This window comes from Xenopus tropicalis, chromosome 3 (genome assembly GCF_000004195.4).
Source record: "Xenopus tropicalis strain Nigerian chromosome 3, UCB_Xtro_10.0, whole genome shotgun sequence".
NCBI classification, from domain to species: domain Eukaryota; kingdom Metazoa; phylum Chordata; class Amphibia; order Anura; family Pipidae; genus Xenopus; species Xenopus tropicalis.
Window position 1 is genome coordinate 94,291,888 of NC_030679.2, and position 16,403 is coordinate 94,308,290.

General features: G+C 40.5%; 1 protein-coding gene across 3 annotated transcripts in view; it reads left to right on the forward strand.

Moving 5' to 3' along the window:
- The window catches only part of LOC100496327 (rho-associated protein kinase 1), a 47,948-nt gene extending 33,706 nt beyond the window's left edge, over nucleotides 1-14,242 (forward strand). For all 3 annotated transcript variants that reach the window (XM_002938880.4, XM_031899137.1, XM_012966921.2), the window contains 9 exons: nucleotides 638-711; nucleotides 2,323-2,407; nucleotides 2,620-2,788; nucleotides 2,891-2,973; nucleotides 3,109-3,207; nucleotides 5,577-5,684; nucleotides 6,375-6,530; nucleotides 9,657-9,717; nucleotides 13,488-14,242. In XM_002938880.4, coding sequence (XP_002938926.3) covers nucleotides 638-711; nucleotides 2,323-2,407; nucleotides 2,620-2,788; nucleotides 2,891-2,973; nucleotides 3,109-3,207; nucleotides 5,577-5,684; nucleotides 6,375-6,530; nucleotides 9,657-9,717; nucleotides 13,488-13,996 — 1,344 coding nt within the window. In that variant the 3' untranslated portion in view covers nucleotides 13,997-14,242. The remainder of the gene's footprint in view (nucleotides 1-637; nucleotides 712-2,322; nucleotides 2,408-2,619; nucleotides 2,789-2,890; nucleotides 2,974-3,108; nucleotides 3,208-5,576; nucleotides 5,685-6,374; nucleotides 6,531-9,656; nucleotides 9,718-13,487) is intronic.
- The last annotated feature ends 2,161 nt before the right edge of the window (nucleotides 14,243-16,403 follow it).

The following is a 16,403-nucleotide window of genomic DNA, read 5'->3' on the forward strand; positions in this document are numbered from 1 at the left end:
TGTTTACAGTTTGGCAGTCAGAGCTGAATTCTTTGTGAGGTCCTTGTGCTACGTTTTGGAAAGCAAAACCAGTGCCTTTGAGTACTCACTCATGGGGCAGGGTGCAAAGTGCAAAAAAAAAAAAAAAGCCATTTTTTTTGGGGGGGGGGACTTTGCTCCATACAGTACCACTATCTGGAATAAAGTGGCCCCACACTACTAAGTAATCAGGGCCATCCTTCCCAGGGGGCACCAATTATTAGTCTAATGCTCACCTACAGGCTTGGACCGACAATCTGTGGATTCTGGCAGATGCCAGAGGGGCTGCTGTAAGATGCCATAGATAGTCAAAATTTAGCAGGCTGATAGGGAGTTGTTTGGGCCTCTGTGTACTTGAAATGCCATGGCCTATTTTGAATCCCAGTCTAGGAATAGTCACCTAGGCCCCCTGGATTGAGAGCACTGTCAACAAGTAGAATGGGTCCCTAATGAAAAAAATGGCCAGCACACGTTGGCCCCACCCTTGATACCAACAAGTAACACATGTAAATATGAAATTATTGGCATTTCAGTCCCTAGACTATATGATGAATGTGCACCAGTGTTGGTGAGACAATGGATAATGTTGGTGCAGCTAATATATTTTGCCTCCCTGCAGTACACAGAGTGCAGCACAGAAAAAATGCGACTGGAGCAAGTTCTTGCCACCTTGCAGCAGCAGTTGACTGAGAAGTAAGTTATTCATTCACCAGGCAGATGTTGAGACATACCAGACATACCAGACCTGCCAGACCCCAACAATAACAGTGCTCTTTATTCCAGCTAAAGGCCATTGATTCACATTCTGAGAGTTGTGACTTATCACTTCCTTCCATTTGAGACACAAACTTTTTTGCTGTCAATAACAGTCCTGCTCCTGGGCAGACCTCTTTGGAGGTCAGAGTAGCATGTGACCTGTCAGCAGTACACTTACTACCAGTAAAACGCCAATCCCTGCTATTTTAGCCATGTGTATGTGTATACGTAAGGAGTTTTGGCCAGGTCATCTGAATGTTTACCAAAAGTATAAAGGTGTTAAACAAAAACACACTAAAGGAGGGTACATTTGTCAAAAGGGGATGTAAACCCAAGTAATACAAATTGCACTTTGTATTACTTTTTGCACTTTTGCAATTTATCATCATTGTATATGTTAATGTATATGTTTAAATGTTAATATGCTAATACCAGGCTTTTGACTTAGTCTGTAACCCAAGGACTAAAGGTCCCCATACACGGGCCGACTATAGCTGCCGATATCGGTCCCATGGACCGTTTCGGCAGCTAATCGGCCCATGTATGGGCAGAACAGAGCGGCCTGGCCGACCGATATCTGGCCTGAAATTGGCCAGATCTCGATCGGCCAGGTTAGAAAATCCGGTCGGATCGGGGACCGCATCGGCTCGTTGATGCGTTCCCCAAACCGACTGCCCCATGGCCGCAAATTAATCCGATCGTTTGGCCCCAGGGCCAAACGATCGGATTATTTTTTTTTCAAGCCCCTTGCTACCCGATATCGCCCACCCATAGGTGGGAATATCGGGTGAAGACATCGCCAAGCGAACGGATCTTATAGTGTATGGGGACCTTAACTGACTTTTCAGAAAGTGCCTAGAAAGTGACAGATTTACTAAATTCGATTTACAGCAAACCTCAATTTAGAAAAAAAAAGTGATTTTAAATTTTGATCAATCAGTACTGCAGGGTTGTTTATACTGATTTTAAGAAAGAGCTTTTGAGTTGAGAGCCTGGTATAAGCAGTCTATAACCAAGACATAGCTCTGAAACCCCTAAAATAGAAAACGTAGTTAAATTGCTAATGTGCTTAAAGGACCACTCTGAGTAAGTTTACATCAATTCATTCTTTGGGTTTAGATACCTTTTAACATCTCTTTTGTCAGTGTGGTAACCCCATAGCAATCAATCAGACACTTAGGGGTATATTTATCATGCTGTGTAAAAAGTGAAACATTACCGGTGATGTTTCTCATAGCAGCCAATCAGGTGCTTTGCTTTGGTTTTCTAACTGTTGAAATCTAATTGCTGATTGGTTGCCCTGGGCAACTTCACCGGTAATGCTTCACTCCATTTTTGAAGTTTGAAAATAGAAGAAAAGTAAAAATGTACTGTTTTACTACTAATGGCCATGTGGTAGAGAGGGCATTTATACTGAAACAACAATGAGAAAACATAAAAGATCTACTTACAGACAAGCATATAGCTTTTTTGTTTTTGCTTTCATATCCTTGAACAACTGAAACTAACTGCTAACTGAAAGCAAGTCTCGTTTTTTTCTGCTTACAGAGAGCAGACAATGAAACATCTCAAGCAAATGAGAGAAATGGAGAAAACTGAAATGGATATTGAGAGGTCCTCATTGCAACTGAAGGTGAATGAAGGCAGTGTGGACTTTTTTGCTTTTAAAACATTATAAAAGAGTATTTATTACTGTTCTCTGCTACAAAATGGTAAAATCTACCACACTATTTTACAGACATTGAACAGTGGAAGGGACCACTTAGTCAAGCTCAGTATAACCATGGAGACCATGTTTGCCCTTTCATTCTGACCTACTGTATTTGTCTACTCATCCTTCCACAGCTGGCAGAGCTACAAGGACAAAAAGGAGATGTCACAACTCAGGCTGGGCAGCCGATAGAGGAGACTGGGCCTAAATGGTGGCGTTCAAAGGGAATGAAGGTTGTAGAGTCATCAAAGAAATGTATTCGCTGTGAAGCATTTTTGCAACAGTTGGATGAGACAATCAAGGGTGAGAGGCCAGAGATTTTTGGATAGAACAGTGTTGCCTGTGATTAGCATATTAAAAATATATGAAAATGGCACCTTGCAAAGTAATACATCTCTTAACCAGGTTGCCAGGAACACAATGCCGAGTTACAAGAAGAGAAGAACCAAACCTTGGCATCCCTATACCAGTTACAAGAAGTCCTAACAGTAAGTGAAGTGAACACAAGTTAAGTGCATGCTCAATTTGCTTATTCAACTAAGTGATGTGCCTCTTAGTGTTCACTTATTCACCCCGCACCTCTGTTCCAAATAACGATTGTCTTTTGGTCCATATCTCTGCAGAACCTCTCAAAACAATCAAAAGTAAATGAACACGTGGCCCAGAGTCTACAGGCGGACAATGACTCTCTGAAAAAACAACACAGACTGGTGACAGAACAGGTAATATAAGCTGCAAAGAAGTGTTCCAAAAAGAAAATTAGTGTAATATTAACCCTAAAGGTCATTACACTCTCAATAATCTAGGAGAGTAGGTGTCAAACTTTTTCAATTCAAGCCCCCTTGAAGGTCCAACCTTTTACTAGGATACTTTTTAGCTCATAAGTATACAGGTCCTTTTCAAAAAATTAGCATATTGTGATAAAGTTCATTATTTTCTGTAATGAACTGATAAACATTAGACTTTCATATATTTTAGATTCATTACACACAACTGAAGTAGTTCAAGCCTTTTCTTGTTTTAATATTGATGATTGTGGCATACAGCTCATGAAAACCCAAAATTCCTATCTCAAAAAATTAGCATATCATGAAAAGGTTCTCTAAACGAGCTATTAACCTAATCATCTGAATCAACAAATTAACTCTAAAAACCTGCAAAAGATTCCTGAGGCTTTTAAAAACTCCCAGCCTGGTTCATTACTCAAAACCGCAATCATGGGTAAGACTGCCGACCTGACTGCTGTCCAGAAGGCCATCATTGACACCCTCAAGCAAGAGGGTAAGACACAAAAAGAAATTTCTGAACAAATAGGCTGTTCCCAGAGTGCTGTATCAAGGCACCTCAGTGGGAAGTCTGTGGGAAGGAAAAAGTGTGGCAGAAAACGCTGCACAACGAGAAGAGGTGACCGGGCCCTGAGGAAGATTGTGGAGAAGGACCGATTCCTGACCTTGGGGGACCTGCGGAAGCAGTGGACTGAGTCTGGAGTAGAAACATCCAGAGCCACCGTGTACAGGCGCGTGCAGGAAATGGGCTACAGGTGCCGCATTCCCCAGGTCAAGCCACTTTTGAACCAGAAACAGCGGCAGAAGCGCCTGACCTGGGCTACAGAGAAGCAGCACTGGACTGTTGCTCAGTGGTCCAAAGTATGTCATTCGGAAATCAAGGTGCCAGAGTCTGGAGGAAGACTGGGGAGAGGGAAATGCCAAAATGCCTGAAGTCCAGTGTCAAGTACCCACAGTCAGTGATGGTCTGGGGTGCCATGTCAGCTGCTGGTGTTGGTCCACTGTGTTTTATCAAGGGCAGGGTCAATGCAGCTAGCTATCAGGAGATTTTGGAGCACTTCATGCTTCCATCTGCTGAAAAGCTTTATGGAGATGAAGATTTCATTTTTCAGCATGACCTGGCACCTGCTCACAGTGCCAAAACCACTGGTAAATGGTTTACTGACCATGGTATTACTGTGCTCAATTGGCCTGCCAACTCTCCTGACCTGAACCCCATAGAGAATCTGTGGGATATTGTGAAGAGAAAGTTGAGAGACACAAGACCCAACACTCTGGATGAGCTTAAGGCCGCTATTGAAGCATCCTGGGCCTCCATAACACCTGAGCAGTGCCACAGGCTGATTGCCTCCATGCCACGCCACATTGAAGCAGTCATTTCTGCAAAAGGATTCCCGACCAAGTATTGAGTGCATAACTGAACATAATTATTTGAAGGTTGACTTTTTTTGTATTAAAAACACTTTTCTTTTATTGGGCGGATGAAATATGCTAATTTTTTGAGATAGGAATTTTGGGTTTTCATGAGCTGTATGCCACAATCATCAATATTAAAACAAGAAAAGGCTTGAACTACTTCAGTTGTGTGTAATGAATCTAAAATATATGAAAGTCTAATGTTTATCAGTACATTACAGAAAATAATGAACTTTATCACAATATGCTAATTTTTTGAAAAGGACCTGTAGCTATAGGGAATATTGTGATATAAGTTAATCATATTTTCAATAATATCTAGGGCAGGAAATATATATTTACTCCAATTTCACTCTAACTAACCTTTAGGCTGGGCTTTCAGGTCTATCTAGGTGATCAAATGGCCATTCTACTTAATTCTTACCCTATCTTTTAGGCTGAGCTTCCTGCAACTGGTCCAAACCAGTGCTGGGCCAAACACTATGGGCATCCAAGGTTTGGCAATTCATTCACCCCACCTCAGTGAGAGTCTATTACTGGTACCTGATTGCTGAGCTCCTAGTCACATAAGTTACAGATGGGTTTAAACTAGAGGTAGGCAGAGAGATATCTAGTACCCCTTCCCCACCTTTGCACCCTAGGCACATGCCTCTTTTGCCCTTTTCCCCCTAGTTCTGGTCATGTTCATCCTCTGGGGGTCAGTTCCACAGTTTGGGAACCAAAATCAGGAAACATTTACCAGCTGTTTAAAACCTGACTTATTATTATTACATAACCCCCTTAGTATTCTAAATGTTGGCCTAGGCAGGCCCTGAATCTTTGAAAATGAATTATAATTCTTGGCTTGGTGTGTGCCTTTACTATCCTGAATGTATACCTCTTTTCCCCAGCTTAAATGTCTGTTCAAAGAGAAAGAATCTCTGGGAAAAGCCTACCATAAGCTTCCAAAGAAGGATAAGCCAACGGAGGACTGGAATGTTCAGTCCAGATTAGTAAAGGTAAGCAGTAAATAGCAAATTCCACTGGCAAAGCCACATTATTTGTACATTGCTTTTGTTAATTTAAAGAGGAATTGTCAATCCAAAAAAAGTTATCCAGTTATGTGTAGTAAATATTCAATCATTATTTGTGTAAATGGGTTGCACGCTTTCTCAGTCTGACATTTTTTCCTGCAGTTTTACAACTGTGTTTTGCAAATCACTAATTCACACTGGAATCATCTTGTTAGACCATGGGGAATCTCTCAGTGACTCACAGCGTGAGTGTGTTGTTTGTAGCTAGAAAAAAATGTTTATAAATAAATCTTTGAACATTATATAATACACTGTGAATAAAGAATATAGGGGTCATTTACTGGTACAAGAACACTAAGTTGTAGCAAAAGCACTTTCGTCTTGAGTCTGACTGCACTCTGCACCTAATGATAGACTGGAAATAAAGCACTTGGTGCAGAGCACAACACTGGCAGGGCATAAGGTACCCCTGTCCTTACTTTGTGCCATAAGGCAGGGCTGGCCTGCACAACCTAATGCTTTGGTCTGTACCTCAAGCTGGATGACCCCATTTAAATCAAGCTAGTTTAAGACAGTCTGTGTAATTATACTGAACTGGTTGTTTAGAGGTCACATATAAGCAGGTTGAATTTGGATTTTCTAATTTATTAGAAAAAAAATAATTTATAATTTCAGAATATGCTGAGTTCTATAAAAAGCCATAAAAACCAGCAAGAAGAGCTAACAGAAGAGGCAGGCCATCAACCAATGGAATTCGATGCTGTGCAGATGGAAACTAATGAAAGAGACATGAGGAACTTGCAAAGACAGCTTGAGGAAAAGTCTGAGCAGGTATGAAGCTGAAAGAAAGGAGTTTGTGGTACATTAGGACTGACAACTACTGAATAACTGGATCTGTGGCCAATTTGTTAACAGACATCAAGCACCACAATCACAATTACAGATTCAGTTGTTCAACAGTGAGCCAATGTGATCATCTGCCACTCAGATCAGAAGTAGGCAAACTACAACCTTACAGGTGTTCACCCTACGTACTATATTTAGGACCCGCACCTCTGATAAAGCAATGACCCATATGCCATTCAGTTAACATACAAAAAATGGATCGGTGCACTGTTGAAAAAAATGAAGAACACTAGCACAACATTACATAAAAATGTAACCAAACTTTGTTAAGGACACATCAGATGTCCTCGGTAAATGGATGGGATGGAAGTGGGGAGAAAAAATTATTTTAGTGGCATTAGACACTTATATTCATTGATTTCCAATTAGGTGTGTTTAAGAGCAGAGGATAGTTATTAAAATATGAGGGGGAATATGTTCAGTGCCAATTAAAGGTTTGTTTTAAAGAACATATAAGCCCTACATTTTCCTAACATGTATATAAGTTGGGCACATCTCCCCCACCTACACTGCCTTATTTGTACTGCATATATCCCCTCTGTTTACCATCACATTTTCCTAAAACAAATAGCAGATTTTACCTGGCAGCCATTTTTCCTCTGACATCATGACTGACATTTACATTTGCAAATGGCACATATGCACTGTAAAGTTCATGCAATGAAGAATGCAGGCTTACAAAACTTACTTTGATAGAAAGTTCTGCTTGGATTGTGCACTGTAATAGTTAAGGTGAGCTCAGGAGAGAAGGTAAGGAAAGAAAAACATGTTTCTTCAGCAGCATTGCCATCTCTTCACTGGCTGCTAGACTGGACTTGATTTGAGAAGAACTGAGCATACTCAGAAGCCAACATCCAAAGTAAACTCTTAAGTGGAGGGGCTGAGTGACTTATACCTAAGTGATTAAGGGATGCTGCACAGTGGCAGGTATTTAAAGATGTCAAAGAGGCTGTTCATTGATTTATTTTTTTTTTGTGGGGGTTTACATGCCATTTAACCCTTTTAGAATTTGTGCTTACTAACAAATTCTTTAGGTTTGGGGGTAGCTTTTACCTCCACACCAAAGTCACGGCCATGGAGGCGGCATGCACTCCGGCCTCCCACCTTGGTAGGTGGGAGATGGTATACCCCAGCACCCCAGACCAATTGACAGCCTTTGTGGACAAGCTAAATGAGAATTCTTTCAATATTAAACCTTAAAAATTGTTTTTTTTATATAGAGGTATTTAGGAAGCAGACCTCTCCTACATGCACAAAACTTTCATTCCCTAGCTCTGATCAAAGGTATTCTTGTTGGGCAGTTTCTCTGGATGCGCATGTGCAGTGACATTTAAGGACAGGGGTAAACCAAACAAATGTATTTCAAGGGAATATAGATGAGCTACAATTAGTGATAGGCACTTTCTTATATTCGAATACTAGCAGGATGGATGATACGCTTGTGAGATTTGTTGCAACCTATGGACAGAAATGGAATGAATTATGGCGCATCCTAATGTGGTTGTTGCCAGTATTGGTACAGGATAAAGAGGTGAAATAAGTGGTTATAGAAAGGGTTCAGATGACAGCAAAAAGGGTACCATCCTTGTGTTATATCAGTGATGCAGTACAGGAATGCAGGCAGGTTGTTAGCAGTTGACCATCTTTATTCCTTACACACATAGAGACTAGCTTCCCAGTCTCCTCCCACTATTTCCCAAGGCTGCAACATTCTAACATCCTTCAACATCATATAACTTTATAAAACATAACACAGCTTTTGCAAATACATAATACAAATACAGCTTATGCGTGATAAGCTGGTGCATACTGTAAACATGCAGCCAACCAGTCACGATTGGTTAATAGTAAAGACCCTTTGTGGCAATTCCCCCTGTGGCCATTGTGAAGCCTGTTCATAAATGGCCCAATGTAGGGAGTTTAAAAACACTTGTGATAGAGGAATGGTTAAACTTAGAACCCTTATTACTTGTAAAACAAAGGGGGTAATTAACCTCCTACAGTGTAGTTGTGGTATTCTTAATGTTGAAAAGACCCAACAGAGATTGGGGACATGCCCACATTGTGCTAACATTCTAAGGAGACCAGTGGCGAGACACTTTGATACCTGTGATCAGGGTCTGGTTAAACACCTTTAGTGCTGGGGATTACAGAAGGTAGCCCACTAAAAGATGAAATTATGATATGTTGCTGTTACAAATTGAGGCACGTTGGCTCTATAATTTAGGTACTCTCTCCCCAGGTGGTTTAAATGAGGAGTTACTATTTAGATCATTTATAGAATGAGAGGTATGCCATGTTGGTAGTAGTAAATAAAATGAATTGTTGATTGTATACATTTGATTGTATTGATATACAATTGAGTTATTTGAATTTTTCATTTGGGGGTGAATATATATCCTTAAGTGTGGTGTTTCCCGCTTGCTTTGTACAACTTGTGTCTGCACTTTGCCATCAGTCTTAATGGCCAAGTGCAAGTACCCACCTTGTGTGTATATGATTCAGGACATGAGGCAGGATACTTTTAAAAGGTTGGCGCAATGTAAGCGTCAGGTGACTGATTATTACACTGATAGTGGTCTTCAGGAAGCAAAGTGCAGAGTGAAATGCACTTTGGCCCAAAGCAGGTGTGGTGGAATATGGACAGTGAACCCGCATGGAGTGCATAGTGTATAGTTGGGATCCCCAACCTTTGTTACTCAAGAGCCACAGTCAAATGTAAAAAGACTTAGAGAGCAACACAAGCATCATAAAAGTTCATGGAGGTGCCAAATAAGGCCTAAGATTGGCTATTAGGCAGCCTCTATGCACACTATCAGCTTACAGGAGGCTTTATTTGGTAGTAAATCTTGTTTTTATTCAACTCAAAATAATTGTGAAACTTTTTTTTTGTTGTGCAGCAATTTTTTTCTGCTGCTAATTTTTGTGTCTGTTTTGCAAAAAAAAACACTGCAAATCCTTACCTTCTGATGCTGCGCTTGTCAATGAACCCGGATTATAAGTAAATACAAATGAAAATGTGTTTTATTTGTCAAACTCCTCTCATTACAGATATTGAAAATGGCTTCAGAAATGAAACTGTTACAAGAAAAAAATGAGTCTTTAATGAAAGGTAATTAATGAAACCAACAAATCTTGAAAGTAAATGCATATCTTTAAAAAATATATTATATTGTAGCACACTTTGAAGAATGCAATATAGTATCCTAAACTGGAAAAATAATACTGTTAATAATTTAAATTTATGTCTAGTTGATCTGTTTTGATGATGGAATAAAACTCAGTAGAAATCAGTCAGACTGCTCTCCCCACCTTATTGAACAACCCTCAATATGTAAAATAAAAGGCTCACATTTTGCCATAGCAAACAAATGTTCACTTTTAAAAAAGTGACCAGTAAATTCTATCCATATCTGTGGGAAGCCCACAAATTTTGGGAGCCTAGAAAGAATCTGCGGGTGACATGCCACCCACTAGCAGCCTCTGCACTGCCCTGTAGTATCGCAAGTAGAGGAGGAAGGACAGCTTAAGGGCAGAGTTGGGGATAGACTTCTCGGCAAGAATAACTTTTTTAGAAATGTATTTTAATATACTGTTAAACACAGTGATAAGATACTGATGAGTGAGTCAACCTGAAACCCATAGACAGAGGTGGGCCAAACCGACAGGGCGCCCTAGGCAACCAGGCTGGCCATCTCGCCTCCACCGCTCTTCCCCCCTGCATGTATGAACACGTGCATGCATGTGGATGTTGTAGACGGGGAGTGCCAGGAAATCAGTGGCAGGGGTGTAAGAGATCCTGGACTGGGGTTGGCAAAAGAGGTACCTGCCTAGTGCCCCCTTCCAGTTGCATCCTAGGCAGGTGCCTCTTCTTCCTACCCCTAGTTCCAGCCCTGCCCATGTGTCCTGCAGGTTTTGTTCAAGGAAGTGAGCCCCGAGTGTATGTTTAGGCAAGTGGTGGCACAAACTGGCTCTTCCCCTTTAGTAGCCGATGTCACCTATCTAATCTCTCACATAATCTCACATAGGCATGTGGGACATTTGGAGTATCTATTTGCTGGAAATAAATCACACATATGATATTCTTAGAGCGAAAGGATTATAGCAGCAGAGTTTGTATGCTGAACCTTCTAATGTCAGCTGATGTGGGGGCTGAGTTTAAAAAAGTGCTTAATTTGTCTGTATCGAGGTCAGTAAGTCATGTAGGGATATGAATCCCTTATCAGTCCTCCACTTGAACACTAAATGATTTAAACATGGTATAAAATCTGGGTTACCTGGTAAAGGTTGTAGATAGCTTTGTGAGCTATGTGGGACTAATTTATGTTTCACTGATGTCCATAAGCAAAGATGAAATTTCATTAAAGAGAATTTTATAAAGAGTGGTAAGATGTTTAGGGAGAAGCACCATTTCAATGGCAGCGATAAAACCTAACTAGGAGATATTTTGACCAGTTTTAGCTAAAGTTAAAGTGATATCAGCATGCAGATTTATGTAGCCAGAGATATCAGTGTCTTGGTGAATTAACTATGCTAGAGGTTCTATGGCTAAGGAGAATAAAAGTGATGATAAGGGACATCCCTGACAGGTATCTTTAAAAATAGAAATGCCAGATGATTGGAGGCCTAACAATTTTATTCAGGCTATAGGGTTTCTGTACAGTACCCACAGGACATCTAAAAAGGAGCCTGTAATATTGTATTTGGGAAGCATGTACAAAAGGTAGGGCCAAGACAGAGAATCAAATGCTTTATGGATGTCTTACATGAGGAGTGATAGAGAAGTATTGGAAATATCAGCATCTGCAATGATATTGATTAGCCTATGGGTAGTGTCTATGGCCTATCTTCCCAGGAGAAAGCACGGTTGATCCAGGTGGATCAATCAAGGAAGATATACATTCAAGTGAGTAGCAAGTTGTTTTTTTTTAAAAAATGCAAATATTAACATACATGACAGAAATGAGATGTAATTTTGAACACAAGTTAAATTCTTATTAGATTTAGGGAGAAGTGAAAAACCTGCAAATAGCATATCTTGTGGCATAGTGTAGCCTTGGAGCATTTCATTAAATAATACATGCATATGAAGGATTAATACATTTTTAAATTTGGTGCAGAAAGCTGGGGGAACTCATAAGGATCAGGGCTAGAGGTGTTTTTCAGTTGGCGAATAGCTATCTCTATTTCATCAGTAGTGATAGGGGAGTTAAGACTTGAGTTTTCTTCAGAGGTTAATTTAAGTAATGTAAAGATTCTGTGGCATAAAAGAGAATAATTTAACATAGAATTCATGGAACTCTGTAAGAATATCTGAAGGCTTTTTAGCTAATGTGCCAGACGCTGTTCTAATAGACAAAAAGAAGTAAAATCCTTGTACCTGGATGAGTTTCCTAGCTAGGACACAGTTGAGTTTGTCCTCCTTTTGTTTGCTTTTGTCTGTGTGAGGCAGTCTCCTCAACCTTATTTATTTGTTCCTCAAACCTAAAAATGGTATGTTCAGTTCGCAGTAGAGATTTGTCAGCTTTTCTATATAAAAAGGAAGTGGGATCCTGCTGAGCATTAGTAAAAGTAGCTGAAGTACATGCTTTAGGGATGCACTTATGCATTTGCTCTAAATCTGAGACCTTTTTTTCTAAATTGGAAATCTGCTTAAAGGAACAGTAACACCAAAAAATGAAACAGCTTTAAAGTAATAAAAATATAATGCACTGTTGCCCTGCACTGGTAAAACTGGTGTGTTTGCTACAGTAACACTACTATAATTTATATAATAAGCTGCTGTGTAGCCACGGGGGCAGCCATTCAAGCTGGAAAAAAGGAGAAAAGGCACAGGTTACATAGCAGATAACAGATAAGTTCTGTAGAATACAATAGTGATTTATCTGTTATCTGCTATGTGCCTGTGCCTTTTCTCCTTTGAATGGCTGCCTCCATGGCCACATAGCAGCTTATTTATATAAATTATAGTAGTGTTTCTGAAGTAAAACACAACTTTTACCAGTGCAGGGCAGCAGCACGTTATATTTTAGTTACTTTTATACACTTTCATTTTTTGGTGTTACTGTTCCTTTAATATATTCTTCTTTTATGTGAAGCAATACTAATAAGGATGCCTCATAAAGTAGCTTTATGTGATGCCCATAGTGTTGTCATTGATAGAGACAATTTTATAACATAAGTTGGGGTCTGCTAGGATGGCTTCATTGCAACGCCACGACCAGGAGATAGTGTAGAGAGGCATGGTCTGACCATGAAATGTTAATATTGGATCTAGTAACATTGTAGAGGGCTGTCTGAGAGAATAAAAGGTAATTGATTCTTGAATAAGAATTGCGAGGTGCAGAAATAAAGGTGAAAGGCTGGTTTATGGAGAGTATTTTGGGGCTACTGAGGAGGGGAATATGACTGGGCCTTTACAGTCCAGTTTAGGATTCATTAGCTATGTAATAAGGAGATGGCCCTTTCATGGCCCAATGTGTTTCCTGTAGAGCAACAATGTCTGCTTGTGATTTAAGGTAATATAATACCACTATTTTAAATTTAGCCCTTAACATTATAACTGACTATAATAATTCCGTCCCCATGGCATAATTGGTAGAACATAGCAAATTATTTGTACCATATTAAGAGCATATAAACACAACACATGTAACGCATGAAATATCTCTGTTGGAGTGAAATGCATACTAAGGTGTGCTGGCAATAATTTTGGTGAGGTAAATTGTCTCTCAGTTCAGCCATATTCTGAAGGTTACTGGATGGAAATATATTTTATTTGTCTTGGGCAATATATTGATAGATATATACTTCCTTTGGGGTGGGGCATGCCGTCCACTTTGTCATTGCTTTTTCCTCAGTAATGTTTCCTTTCCAATCTAGCTAAGATGCGTTTTCAACAACAAGTCCAGCAAATTCGGAGCATGCCACATCTAAGTCATCAAAGAGAAAAGACAGATCCTACTGTACCACCTCTGTCTGGAGACATCAACACCTCCTTTCACAAAAAGAATGAGTTTTTGGCAGCAGAGAGCCAAGATTGTTCTGGTAGAATGCAGGGAACACCAACTTCATTTCAGAGTGCCTCAGAGGGGTCCTGGACATCATCACCTCAAAACTCAAGACCTCCAACACCCATCAACCAAAAGGTTATGCCATCTGCATCTTTACTGAGAGTTCAGCTTCCTGGCACAGTGGGGAAACACTGGGTAAAATCAAAAGTGGAATCTCCTTTAAGCCCCAGAAGCCTAGCAGACAGTGAAGGTAACAGTGATACTCCAGGGTCAGTTACTCCAAGGACTTCTGCATTGCTGTCTCCCAGACCTTTCCATTCACCAAAATCGGCACAGGCCTTCAGATATGGAAAGAATGTGCAACACACAAACAGCTAAAACTATATGTAATCATTTGGTGCAGTGCCAAAACACTAAACTTAGTGCCTCTGTAGCAGATATTAGGGTACTTAGATCAGCTCCCCTGGCATAAATTGAAGGAATAGGAGAAATGTTTTTCCAAGACAGGATAGATTATGAACAGCCTATAACAAGAGAGACAGCAAAAGAGAAAGTAAGTTTAAGACAGGGGATAAAACTAGAACCAGACTATATAAAGGAAAGCTATTCATGAAGTTTACCTGCCACCGATTATCTGTACAATGTCACTTTAATCATTCACTTATTGCTTGTTTCTTACTATAGTTATTGCCATTACAGTTATTGCCACTCTAGTCATCTTTGGCTTTGCTGCACACTATTGTTTGGTTTAAAGGCACAACTGTTCAGGGGTGTAATGTTCAGACAAGGTTATAATGAGTGAAGTGAGTGAACCCTATCACTTTGTGGTTATGAAAGACCATCTGCTGACAGGACTTTCTATTCTGAATCGCTAGCTCTCCGTAAGATTCAATCTTAGCTGCACAGGTTGAATTATCTGGAGAGCTACACAGTTTAAATATGCCTTGGGGAATTTTATATTGTATCGTCTGACTTCAGAGTTTAAATATACATATGGAGCTTCCACAGAGTAAGAACAATAGATACATCAGTTGCTTAAGGTGGTAGGCAGAATTATGGAGGCTGAGTGAAAGTCCTGAATAATGAATACAAATCTATTTTTCCTAAAGATTTTAGATATGGGGCTAAATATTTGCCTGTAGGGCCCAGGACGCCACAACCTCCAACCTATACTGCTGGGGCCTGGGGGCCAAAATCTTTGTCAGTTTATAAAAATGTTTTGGTGAAATGTTTATACCAGTATACAAGAAACAATATTACACAGAATGCTTACAGGGCTTAGTATATTAGCTTACAGAACTAACAGCTGCATGGAACCTGCATGCTGAACATACTGTATTTTGTGCTATAGAAAGCTGTCTTATGGGACAAAAGCAATAAGATCGTAATTCATGTGTAATTTCAATAGCTCAAATCCAATACTGACCAACTTTTTTACTGAAAAATTGCCTTTTGTTTTTTAGCTTTTTAACAGGAATGATGATAAAACATAATTAAAATGGGAGAAAAAATGGCCAAAAACTTTTCCATTAGCAGCATTCATATATATTCTGGCTTTGAGATAAATCAAATCCACACATCCACTGAAAAATGATTGCTTCTTCTACAAAACAGCAAGCAACTGTTCAGCTCCTTTTAAACTGTTTGCACCCATAACACAGCCAGTGCTTTTGTCCTCTGCAAGCTTTCTTGCCTTTCTCCTACCATGTTGTGGCCCAAGCGCAGTATTGGCAGACTACAGGCAGGGCCGGATCTAGGGGTAGGCAGAAGAGGCAGCTGCCTAGGGCGCAACGATTGGGGGGCGCCAGGCAGGTACCTCTCCTGCCTACCCCTAGTGCTACTTTGTCATTGCCTCCGCCGCTTGTCATTAGCGGTGCAGGCAATGACCGATCTAATCACACCGAGGTGGGCGGAGTTGGCCGACTGGGTTGCCTAGGGCGCCCGGTCGGCTTGGCCCGCCCCTGACTACAGGAGAAAATACAGAAGAACCTATAGCACAGCATGGACTGCAACTTTTCGTTCAGCAGATTTAAAGTTTGATGTTTTACCAGCTATCTGGTTGCTAGGGTCCAATTACCTTACAGCCAGGGTAATGAGAGACTGGTATTATGAATAGGAGAGGTCCTCGATAGAAAAACAAGTTATAAAAAGTAACAAAGGTAAGACTGCCCCACAGAGCAATAGTTTTTTGGCTGCCAGGGTCAGTGACCCCCATTTGAAAGCTGCATGGAGTTAGAAGAAGAAGGTAAATAATTAAAAATCTATAAGAAATAAATAATGATGAACAATTAAAAAGTTAGAATTGGCCATTCTATAACATACTAAAAGTTAACTCTAAGGTGAACCATCCCATTAAGGACACATTATGTAAAAATGGCCAAATTGTCTCAGTTACAGAAACTTTATGCAATCAGTGCACCATTGTTAAGGTGGCCGTACACGTGAAGATCCGCTGGCTTGGCGAGGTCGCCAAGTGAGCGGATCTTCTCCCAATATCCCCACCTACGGGTGGGCGATATCGGGTAAATGTAGGCTAATTCGATCGTTTGGCCACAGGGAGGCAATGGGCGCAGTCGGTTCGGGGACCGCAATAACGATGCCCGATGCCCATCCCCGTTCCAACTATATTTTTAACCTGCCTGATCAATATCTGACCGATATCAGGCCAGATGTCGGCCGGGCAGGCCCGTCGTTCCTGCCCCTACATGGGCCGATTAGCTGCCGAATCAATCTAAAGGACCAATATCGGCAGCTACAATCGGCCCCTGTATGGGGACCTTTAGAC